Source organism: Myotis davidii, unplaced genomic scaffold (genome assembly GCF_000327345.1).
Source record: "Myotis davidii unplaced genomic scaffold, ASM32734v1 scaffold608, whole genome shotgun sequence".
Lineage (NCBI taxonomy): Eukaryota > Metazoa > Chordata > Mammalia > Chiroptera > Vespertilionidae > Myotis > Myotis davidii.
The window spans coordinates 1,377,251-1,387,772 of record NW_006300025.1 but is presented as its reverse complement, the minus strand read 5'-3'; the positions used below and the strand labels follow the sequence as shown (position 1 = coordinate 1,387,772).

The window sequence follows — 10,522 nt, the reverse complement described above, 5'->3', positions numbered from 1 at the left end:
AGCGCAAGGCCTTGCCAGACTCCAGGGAATATCTATTCTCAGGTGAGCAAAATACCTTATATTAAATGAAAATCAACTGTAAGGATTAGGACTTCACTCACAACTTGTTTTGGTGTTGTCATGAGTCTAGAGCCACTATTTGTTCATGAGTCTAGAGCCCCACTATTTGTTTTGGTCGAAGTTTACTCCTGTACATAAATATACATTTGTCATCAAAGGTGCTGTATTTTTAAATTGTCTCTTCTTCAGTTAATTTTCAGAATTTAAAACATGCTATGAAAAAAATGTTTAAAGAGAATCTTTATTCTAGTGAGGCAAAGGATACTTTTATGTTTTAGCCATTGATTGTAAGCTTTAAAAATAAATCTTTGGGGAAAAAATCAAGACATAATGCAAAGTCTATATTTAAAACTGGTTCCTGCTCTCCAATGCTAATTCTCCTCCAAGTTCAGTTTGTTTATTAAATAAGACTATGCCTCTGTGATAGGCCAGTATGGGGCTCAGCCACAGTGTCTTGGCCAGGTTCAAGCCTCGGACTAATGAAAGGACAGGGTCCTCTCATTGCCACATGCAAGTCCCAGCTGGAAGGGCAGGGCCCTCCCAGCACAATCATAGCCAGTGGCTGTGGTTGTAAGCTTGAACTTATGGTCCGAACACGTAGCCCCACATGCCTTGTGCTAGAGTTCAGGTGCATATAGTTGAGTAGGGTTGGAACTCACGAGAATGCTGTAAACTTGATCACACCCCTACTTTGCCTCGTGGCATCTGCTATAAAATAAAGACACGGCTTGTCTCCTCATCAGGGAGGCAGCTTCCCACCGAGACCCAACTGTCATTCTCTTGTCTGTCTTTTCTCAATCCTTTCACCCCACCCCCCCCACCCCCTCAGGATCACTGAACCAGGCTGAGCTGGCATGGCACATAAGGTGCCCTGGGGCTGAGTATGCCATGGCCGTGCCGGCTCCCTACAGGCCAGGTCCCAGGAAGGACAGATATTACCATTCCAACTCTCACTGGGGATGGAAGAGAAACCTGTAGTTTACAGGCTCCCAGATCCTCTCTCTCTTATATATATCCAATACTTAAAGTGATACTTACTTTAAAGAGCTAGTGTCATCAAATGCCAATTCTGTATAGCTGGTCACAGAATTTGATTCTTAAAAATTGGTTATTGAACTGAATTTATTTTACTAATCCCATTTATTTCAAAATAACTCTTTGGCTGTCCACTTAGCAGGAGTGGAGAACCTTTTTTTTGCTAAGGGTCATATGGATATTTATAACATCATTCACTTAATATAAATTTACACTCCTAGATTTATTGTATTTCGAGTCCCTCCCATAATTGCCTTGATAGGGCCACACCAAATGGTTTGTGGACCTTATACAGCCCTCATGCTGGATGTTCCCCACGCCTGACTTAAGACTATCTCCAAACTGGTGTTTGAACTCAGGCCTCGGAAGTAGCTGAGCTTGAATCCCTTTCCTTTGGTATCACACTTTTGGCCTAGACACAGAAACTTTTTTATAAAATATATTTTTATTGATTTCAGAAAGGAAGGGAGAGACATGGAAACATCAATGATGAGAATCATTGATTGGCTGTCTCCAGCATGCCCCCGACTGGGGATTGAACCTGCAACCTGGGCATGTGCCCTGACCGGGAATCAAACCGTGACCTCCAGGTTGACACTCAAACACTGAGTCACACAGCCCAGGCACGTTTATTTTATGTTTTTATTGCTTTTAGAGAAGGAGAGGGAGAAACATAGATGAGAGCCATCAATCAGCTTCCCCTGCCCCCCGGAGATCAAACCTGCAACCGGGCGTGTGCCCTAACTGGAAATTGAACTGGTGACCTCTCTGTGTATAGGGTGATGTTCAACCAACTAAGTTACACTGCCCAGGGCAACACAGAAACTTTTGAATGGAGTTAAAAGGTGCATGTAGTTGGGTAGGGTTGGAACTCATGAGATTGATCACGCCCCTACTTTGCCTCGTGGCATCTGCTATAAAATAAAGACACGGCTTATGGGCGCTGTCTCCTCATCAGGGAGCAGCGTCCCACCAAGACCCAGCTTTCAGCTGAGAACCTAAAAAGCCCTCCAGCTAACATCTGTGCAACACATCGAATACTAGTAAGCTAGTATTTTCTTTATGTCTAAAGAGTAGAACTGAAAGTGGTATTACAACTAAGGACAATGACAATGGCTCTCTGCTCAGTTTAGACATGAGTTTTAGACAGAATAAGGAAAAGAAACAAGTCTAAAACAGGACAAGAATAGAAGAATGGTACCCCTTCCCAAAATAAAGTGAGTGGAGGGCAATGGATTATTTTGTTTTAATGTTACTTAAATAATAATATAGGAGAAATTCTATTAAATAATACAACTTAGCCACAGAGTGAACTTGTAAGACTTTAAAAAAGAACGTCTAGAGAAAACAATCCTTTTGGATGAGGATAATAATTAATATTTATGGACTGAAAACATCCTTCACAATAGTCATTTAGGTTTGAGGTAAATGCAGTGGCACAATCCTCCAAAAGAATATTTCTTTTTTTAAAAAAATATTTTTATTGATTTCAGGGAGGAAGAGATAGAAATATCGATGAGAGAGAATAATTAATCAGCTGCCTCCTGCATGCCCCCTATTGGGGACTGAGCCTGCAACCTAGGCATGTGCCCTTGACCAGAATTGAACCTGGGACCCATCAGTCCGCAGGCCAATGCTCTATCCACTGAGCCAAACCAGCTAGGGCAAGAATATTTGACATAAAAAGGAACAGAATGTGGAAAAGGATGTTCCAACTATCCTCTCCATTCACGCCCCAAGTTTGCACAGACTGCTCTGCTATTCCTGCCTTTCCCATTTTAATTTCTTCTCAGTGGAACCATTGTGAAAACAGAAATGGTGATACTGAACCAGATATAAACAATTTCCAATGAAGACCTTAATAAATAGCTTCAAAACAAGCATTTTTAGGCTCTAGCCATTATCCATTGGTAAATACACATTTGTTGGCTTCTTTTTTCTTGGACAGTGAAGTCTTGAAAGCTTCAGATGTTGTCCTCCAGAACTTCAAAGTGTTTTATTAAAGAATGGATTTCACTTACCTGCTTCATATTCTGGTGGCTACTCTACCAATATAAATTTAGTCTTCATAGATTTAAAAAATATATTTTCATAGCAGTAAGTCTGTATCCATTATTGTGAAGTTTGCTTTCAAGGAATTTGATGTTCCAACATGAGTTAAATTACTTGCTCCCAAAGTAACTTCATTTGAAAGATGTCATAAAGCTTCTAGCTCTCTATTAAAATTCAAGCCATTCTGTCATGTAAATACAGTTAGATGGTGAAATCTCACCACCTTCATGGCAGTCGTCAAAAACCTTTAAAACAGAAAAATGTTTATATTCAAACTGAAGTTTAAAAAAAATACTACTAATAAAGTAAAATTAAGTGTCAACTATAACTCAAATTTCTATTAACGAGCTATCCAAGACCTAACCATTTACTTAAAGCACTATTAAAAACAAAACTTTCAAATTGAAGGAGATTAGCTCTGTATTTAAGGACACACTGTAATTAGGCCTGCTCTGTGATCATAAAGTTACTTAATGGGAAACCTTTTACTACAGCATTAAGATGACCATGTTCACCTGCCCACCGGGGAAAAGGCTATCAGCGGGTACCACAGGAATATAAGGGAGATCTATACTTAAGAATGACTTAGGCCGAAACCGGTTTGGCTCAGTGGATAGAGCGTCGGCCTGCGGACCGAAAGGTCCCAGGTTCGATTCCGGTCAAGGCATGTACCTGGGTTGCGGGCACATCCTCAGTGGGAGATGTGCAGGAGGCAGCTGATCGATGTTTCTCTCTCATCGATGTTTCTAACTCTCTATCTCTCTCCCTTCCTCTCTGTAAAAAATCAATAAAATATATTAAAAAAAAAAAAAAGAATGACTTAGTTTTGACTAACCAAATGTTTCCTGTTTAGCTACTTTCGTTTTCGTGAAGGGTGCCGAATAGAATTTCCAATGTGCTAGCCTTTTTTCTAGTAATTGAAACCATGGCATAGAATGCTTAGATATATAGAAAAGGGCCAGTATCTATAATAATAAAACCATAATATGCTAATTAGACCAGATGTCCTTCCAAACGAAGCCGGGGCTGCAAGGGAAGCCTGGGTCCCGGGTGCCTGCCAGCATCCGGAGGGAAGCCTTGGTCCTGAGTACCAGAGGGAAGCCGATGCCAGCAGCCGGGGGAAGGAAGGCCTACTCTTGCACGAATTTCGTGCATCGGGTCTCTAGTAATGAAATAAAACACAGACTAGCAGCCCATGAATATAAATGCGATGAGGGCTGGGGCAGTCCCTATAGTACACAATTGGCACTCATAAACTATATGGGAATGAATGAATGAATAGTACCTTGGGCATATTGCAGGAGACAGAACATTACCTCTGAGTTTGAATCCTGGTCGTTACTTCTAAGCTACATGCTCTTAGGTCTTTCTTAGCCTAAGTTCCCTTCTACTTAAGGGAAAATAACACCAGTAACTCAAAGGGACATAAGGAGGATTAAATGAAATCACATAAATCTTCAAAAACACGTCTGACTATGGTACGTTCTCAAATCTCATTTCTCACACTACTTAGGTTAAATGATTAATAGTTGTCAAAAACTGTCTAGCCAAAACCGGTTTGGCTCAGTGGATGGAGCGTCGGCTTGCGGACTGAAGGGTCCCAGGTTCGATTCCGGTCAGGGGCATGTACTTGGGTTGCGGGCACATCTCCAGTGGGAGATGTGCGGGAGGCAGCTGATTGATGCTTCTCTCTCATCGATGTTTCTAGCTTTCTATATCTCTCACTTCCTCTCTGTAAAAAATCAATAAAATATTTAAAAAAAAACCCCAAAAAACTGTCTATTTTAGGGCTAAGAGCAGAAAACACAGATCACTTATTTAAGGCAATGATTTGTTCATTAAATATCAAGATTACATGGAGGTTTGAGTAATTCTTGGTCAACCCTGAGAGTCAGAGAACTGGGGTGTGCTTGCTGGTACGTTATGTGGCATTTGCACTTGGAGGTAGTCAAGTGTAAGGTGAAGCCTCTTGAACTCACCGGGCAGAGTCCACAGGGGGTCCGGACCAAGCCCGTAGGTGGGATGATTGGATTGACTGCTCTGTACAGTTTCATGTGTCCGTCTACACTGCCAACTGTGCCTTCCTTTGCAGCGATGATAGTCATCTCCACTTTCCCATCATATATGAGTGTATTCAAGATGGTTTCAATGTCCTCCATGGACAACTCTACCTGTAAAGGGGATATATTAAAAAGGAAACAAAAAGGACAAAGACACATTCTTTTGGAGGGAGTTAAAAAACAAGTCATCAAAAACACAAAGAGGCTGAACAATGATTCAAGTTAACACAAACCACTCAAATGCTAGGGACAGAAATCTTACCTCAAACTGAGTTTGATATCTTTGCTTTTTAATGTATAACCTAGAAGTCTTATAAAGTCAAGTTTGGCAAGAACTGGATGGAGATTTATAAAATGCTTGAGCAGAAAGTACTTTAGATATAGAACAGTCTTTAGTCAAAATCACTAGTTTTTTTTATAAGTGAAAAATCTGGGAAATGAAAAATGACTTGTCCAAATGTTCACTTGAATTTCTTCTTTGATCATGAAAAGCATTCAGCACAGTTTCCTTATGTATAGTACCTTATGTAAAGGTCTTCAAAAAATATGCCGATCCCACCATATATCTCATAAGAAGGAAAATACCAATAAATGACAGCTGATGTGATGACTGTTTGGCACATATATTGAAATGTGCCTGAGAAAGTCAGAACAAACTTCTGAAAGTGAAGTGTACTACCAGGCTCCACTCTGCTGCACTACCTCCCAAGCCCAAATACACACAGTTCCGACAATGCCAATGGCAATGACCAACTTTGCCTAACAGGCTCAGGACAGTACTTTCTCAAAGTGGGTTCTGCAGAATATTCACAGGTTATCACCTGAAAAAAGGGTATGGATCAAATATGTTTGGCATATACTGTAAACTATACCACTATGATAAATAAGTTTTTAAAAATAAGATTAAAATTAGAAACTGAGTGCTGACCTTACTGATCCCCAATTCACAGATATATTTCCATACTTCGTGTGATGAAGCAAATGAACTATTTCTTTGTATCATTGGATTCTGTTTGCTTTCTCGGGCTGTTTCTGCCTATAAGGATAGACACATAAATCTCAGCAAGAACACTACTGTTTTCTGAATACAATTTATACGAAGTGAAATCAACAGAACATATTTTGTTTAGTAAAAATTACCAATTTAATGCCTATAAAATAAGACCTACAAAATTAAACATTATGAAGAAACTTAAAAAGAAATGATTGTTTACTCAATTATGCCTTACCTTGGTTTGTAGGAACTTAAAACACTGTTGGTTAAGCACCTCTACAAATTCAGATTCAAAATCCTGGTCACTGTACCAGGCTCCACCAGTCACAGACCGGTCAGGCTGCAGGTTATAGAGCATATACACCTTTTTCTTTGAGGCCTAGGAAAAAGCATGCACAGAAGATGTGCTTATAAGCTAACAATCTCCCAAAACTAAGATGTGAAAAAAGCTCAAAACATTGTATTTTAGAGTTTTAGATTCACAGAATTATTGTGAAAATGGTATAGAATTCCATTTACCTTGTGATGTTTTCCCTATTATTAGCATCTTACATTAATAGGGTACATTTGTTACAATGAACCAATATTGATATATTATGAACTAAAATCTATACTTTGTTCATATTTTCTGGTTTTTCTGGTCCATTTTTCTCCCCAAGATACCACATTAGATTTAGTTGTCATGTCTTCTGAGGCAAATTTTAGTTGTGACAGTTTTTAAGTGTTATTATCAATGAACTTGCCAGTTTTGAGAATTACTGGTCAGGTATTTTCAAGGATGCCCTTAACTGGGATTTGGTCTGATGTTTTTCTGATGATTAGACTGGAAGAAAGATCACAGAGATCAACTGACCTTCTTATCACATCATATCAAGGGTATGTGATTGTCACCAAGTGATGATTGTCATCAATATGACTTATCAGTGTTGACATTAACCTTAATCACCTGGCTAAAGGTACACTGTAGTTACTTTTTCCCCTGCCCTTTCCTTGAAACAAAGTTACCATGCACCACCCACAACTAAGGATTAGGAATTATGCTCTACTTTCTTTAGGGTGGAGTGTCTACATAAATTTGGACTTCTTCTGTACGGACTTGTCTGATCTGTCCTATTTATTCAAACATCTACTGGTATGGACTTAGGAATATTTATACTACTTGGTTTACAACCTTGAAAATATCATGCTAAGTGAAAGAAGCCAGACCCAAAAAACCACACATATGATTCCATTTATAGGAAATGTACAGAATAGGCAAATCTATAGAGATAGAACGTACATTAGTGATTGTCAGGGCCTTGGGACAAGAAGGTTGGAAAGTGACTGCTAGTGGGGTCACATGTTGGGGTGAGGAAAATGTTTTAAAATTACAAGAGTGTGATGGCTGCACAATCCTGTGAGTACACTAAAACCCAATGAATCATACCCTTTAAGAGGATTAATTTTGTAATATGTAAATATCTCAATAAAGCTATTAAAAATAAAGATATAGGAGAATTATAGAAATGAAGCTAGGAAATGGATATGTGGGGATTCATTATATTATTTTCTTTACTTCTATATATATTGGAACTTACCTATTAAAAATGTGAAACAGAAATAATATTCTAACTTAGGGAGTGGTATGACATAAATATCATTGATAAATAAAATCAAATGAATATCAAATCGTTTTTCTTTGGCCCGATGTTTTTTATTCACCTGGTGATTTTTATTTTATTTAATTTTTCAATTACAGTTGATATTCAATATTATTTTATATTTGTTTCAGGTGTACAGCCTTGTGGTTAGATAATCATATACCCTACAAGTGATCCCCTGATATTTCAAGTACGCACCTGGCACCATACATAGTTATTACATTATTGACTATATTCCCTATACTATACAATACATTTCTGTGATTATTCTGTAACTATCAATCTGTACTTCTTAATCCCTTTTCCTTTTCACCCAGTCCTCCAAACTCCCTCCCCCTCTAGCAACCATCAATTTGTTCTCTGTATCTGAGTCCGTTTCAGTTTATTCATGTATTTTGTTCTTTAGATTCCACATATAAGTACAATCATATATTTGTCTTTCTCTGACTTCTTTCACTTAGCGTAATACTCTCTAGGTCTGTCCCAAATGGTAAGATTCTATTCTTTCTTATGGCTAATATTCCATTATATATATTAGCACTGTGTTGTTTTTGTGTTTTTTGTTTGTTTGTTTGTTTTTTTATTACCACTGTTTTTTTATCCACTCGTCTACCTAGGTTGCTTCCATATCTTTGCTATTGTAAATAATGTAATGAGCATAGGGGTGCATATATTCTTTTGAATTAGTGTTTTTGGTTTCTTCGGATATATACCCAGAAGTAGAATTGCTGGGTCATAAGGCAGTTCCATTTTTTAATTTTTAGAGGAACCTCATAGTGTTTTCCATAGTGCCTGCATCAATTTGCATGAATATTAAATTCTTATATGCTGAAATTTGTGTTTAAGCAAACTTTAATATAGGGGAATTTTGGCTCCTCTGATACTAAAATCAGTGAGGTCAGCAGCAGATGTCCCTGGTGGACACAGCTCTGGAGCATGGAGCCCCTGAAGGATGTGATGGGTGGGGTGGGATCAGGAGGAGAAACACTGTGTGCTAGAAGAGATGATCCACCACGGCAGGGATCTTTCTCTGACTTATTCACTGTATCGCAAGCACCCAGAACAGTGCCTGACACATAGCAGGCACACGTAGATATTTGTTCAATGAGTAATCTAATATACCAAGATGAAGTAAATTCTCTTACACATCACAAAATCCAGGAAAAATGTTCATGATTCTAAAAATTCTCTCCTGAATAGAGTCAATTAGCTATAGATTTTTGAGTGGGTAAGAAGTTACATATCTAAGTAGCATCTCCAAACCAATTATGAGCTAAATTTTAAAAAATCTTGTTTTGATCAGTTGTTTTAAATCACAACACAGCTTAAAGAACAATAAAAACCTGAAATATAGTTGGAGCAATATATATAATAACATTTGGAATAAAAGAGAAAATTACTCACTGCTACAGACTTAACAGCTTTGATAAGCTTTTTACTTTCCAAATTCTTTAAAATTTTGTTAATTTCTGTTAATGGCAAATTACTTTTATACCGGATGTCTCTGCTCCATATTCCTATAAGAAAGTAAAGTAAGTTGAAAACTATAGGGTTTATGTTTATAATCCCATTGCTTATATCTCATACCAAAACCAGCAAAATAGGTATCTATATATTGCTAGGGCACAGCTATAGGAAAAATTAAGTGTCATAGAGGCAAGAATCTCACATAAAGTAACAAAAATATTAAAAAAATATATGTTATATGTTCTAGTTTCTATAGAAATTTCTTAGAATCCTAGTGTGAACCTTTTTAAGAACAAATGAAAAGGGCGCTTTTGTAATGGAAGAAAAATCTTGAATGCTATTGAATTTATGCAGTCATGTGCTACATACTGACATCTCAGTCAGTGATGGACCGCATGTATCCTGATGGGTCCAAAAGATTATAATAGAGCTGAAAATTTCTACTATCTGGTGTCCTAATGTTGTAGCCTCGCTCATTATCAAGTGTTTGTGGTAGTGCTGGTATAAACAAACCTACTAGTCGTATAAAAATACAGCATATACAAGTATGTACAGTATATAATACTTGATAAGTGACTATTTTACTGGGTTACGTATTTACTATACTATACTTTTAATCATGATTTTTAGAGTGTGCTCTCTCTACTTATAAAAAAAAGTTTGCTGTAAAACTATGCTGCAATAGCCTCCCCTATCCCTAGTCTCATACATCTCAGGTTTACTGTGTCTCTTGATTGTATCCTTTCTCTTTTGCTTGATTTAATCTTGTGTTGTTTTATATAGTAACATGCTGTATAAGCTTGTAGCTTAGGAGCAATAAGCCATACCATATAGCTTAGGTATGTAATAGGTTTATATCATCTATGTTTAAGTAAACTCTATGATATTTGCACAAGGACAATAAAATCACTTTAACTATGCATTTTTCAGAACTTATCCTTGTTAAGTGGAGCTTGACTGTCTCTCCCATTCCCTCCTGCACCCCAACCTCTGTTTTCTATAAATTTCACATCAGATTATATATGTAAAAGACAAACTTAAGTTTGGGCTACAGTCAGCTGCAATCTTCAAGGGAGAGCAAAAAACCCTTTATATGAGCACCTATGCCCATTATTTATACAGCACTACAGTCAGGAGTTGGAAAATAGGAAGACTATAGTTCTTACAGCCACTAAACAGACTGCAAAGGAAGGTATAATTTTTCTCAAAGAAAG

General features: G+C 37.7%; 1 protein-coding gene and 1 long non-coding RNA gene across 6 annotated transcripts in view; one reads left to right on the top strand and one right to left on the bottom strand.

Annotated features, from left to right (window-relative positions):
- The first annotated feature begins 1,723 nt into the window (after positions 1 to 1,723).
- Positions 1,724 to 10,522, top strand: part of LOC107185045 — a 14,297-nt gene continuing 5,498 nt past the window's right edge. The window contains exons 1-2 of one of the 2 annotated variants that reach the window (XR_001515954.1): positions 1,724 to 1,940; positions 4,544 to 4,557. This is a non-coding gene — a long non-coding RNA (uncharacterized LOC107185045). Of the gene's footprint in view, positions 1,941 to 4,543; positions 4,558 to 9,002; positions 9,010 to 10,522 lie in introns of both variants that reach the window. The other variant, XR_001515953.1, reaches the window with a different exon arrangement.
- POLR3F (polymerase (RNA) III (DNA directed) polypeptide F, 39 kDa) overlaps positions 2,855 to 10,522 on the bottom strand; it is a 13,846-nt gene continuing 6,178 nt past the window's right edge. For 2 of the 4 annotated variants that reach the window (XM_006776136.2, XM_006776137.2), the window contains 5 exons: positions 9,246 to 9,358; positions 6,437 to 6,580; positions 6,136 to 6,243; positions 5,127 to 5,318; positions 2,855 to 3,392 (listed from right to left, as the gene is read on the bottom strand). In XM_006776136.2, coding sequence (XP_006776199.1) covers positions 3,315 to 3,392; positions 5,127 to 5,318; positions 6,136 to 6,243; positions 6,437 to 6,580; positions 9,246 to 9,358 — 635 coding nt within the window. In that variant the 3' untranslated portion in view covers positions 2,855 to 3,314. Of the gene's footprint in view, positions 3,393 to 4,544; positions 4,691 to 4,923; positions 5,319 to 6,135; positions 6,244 to 6,436; positions 6,581 to 9,245; positions 9,359 to 10,522 lie in introns of those variants that run through there. The other 2 variants (XR_001515951.1, XR_001515952.1) reach the window with 1 other exon arrangement.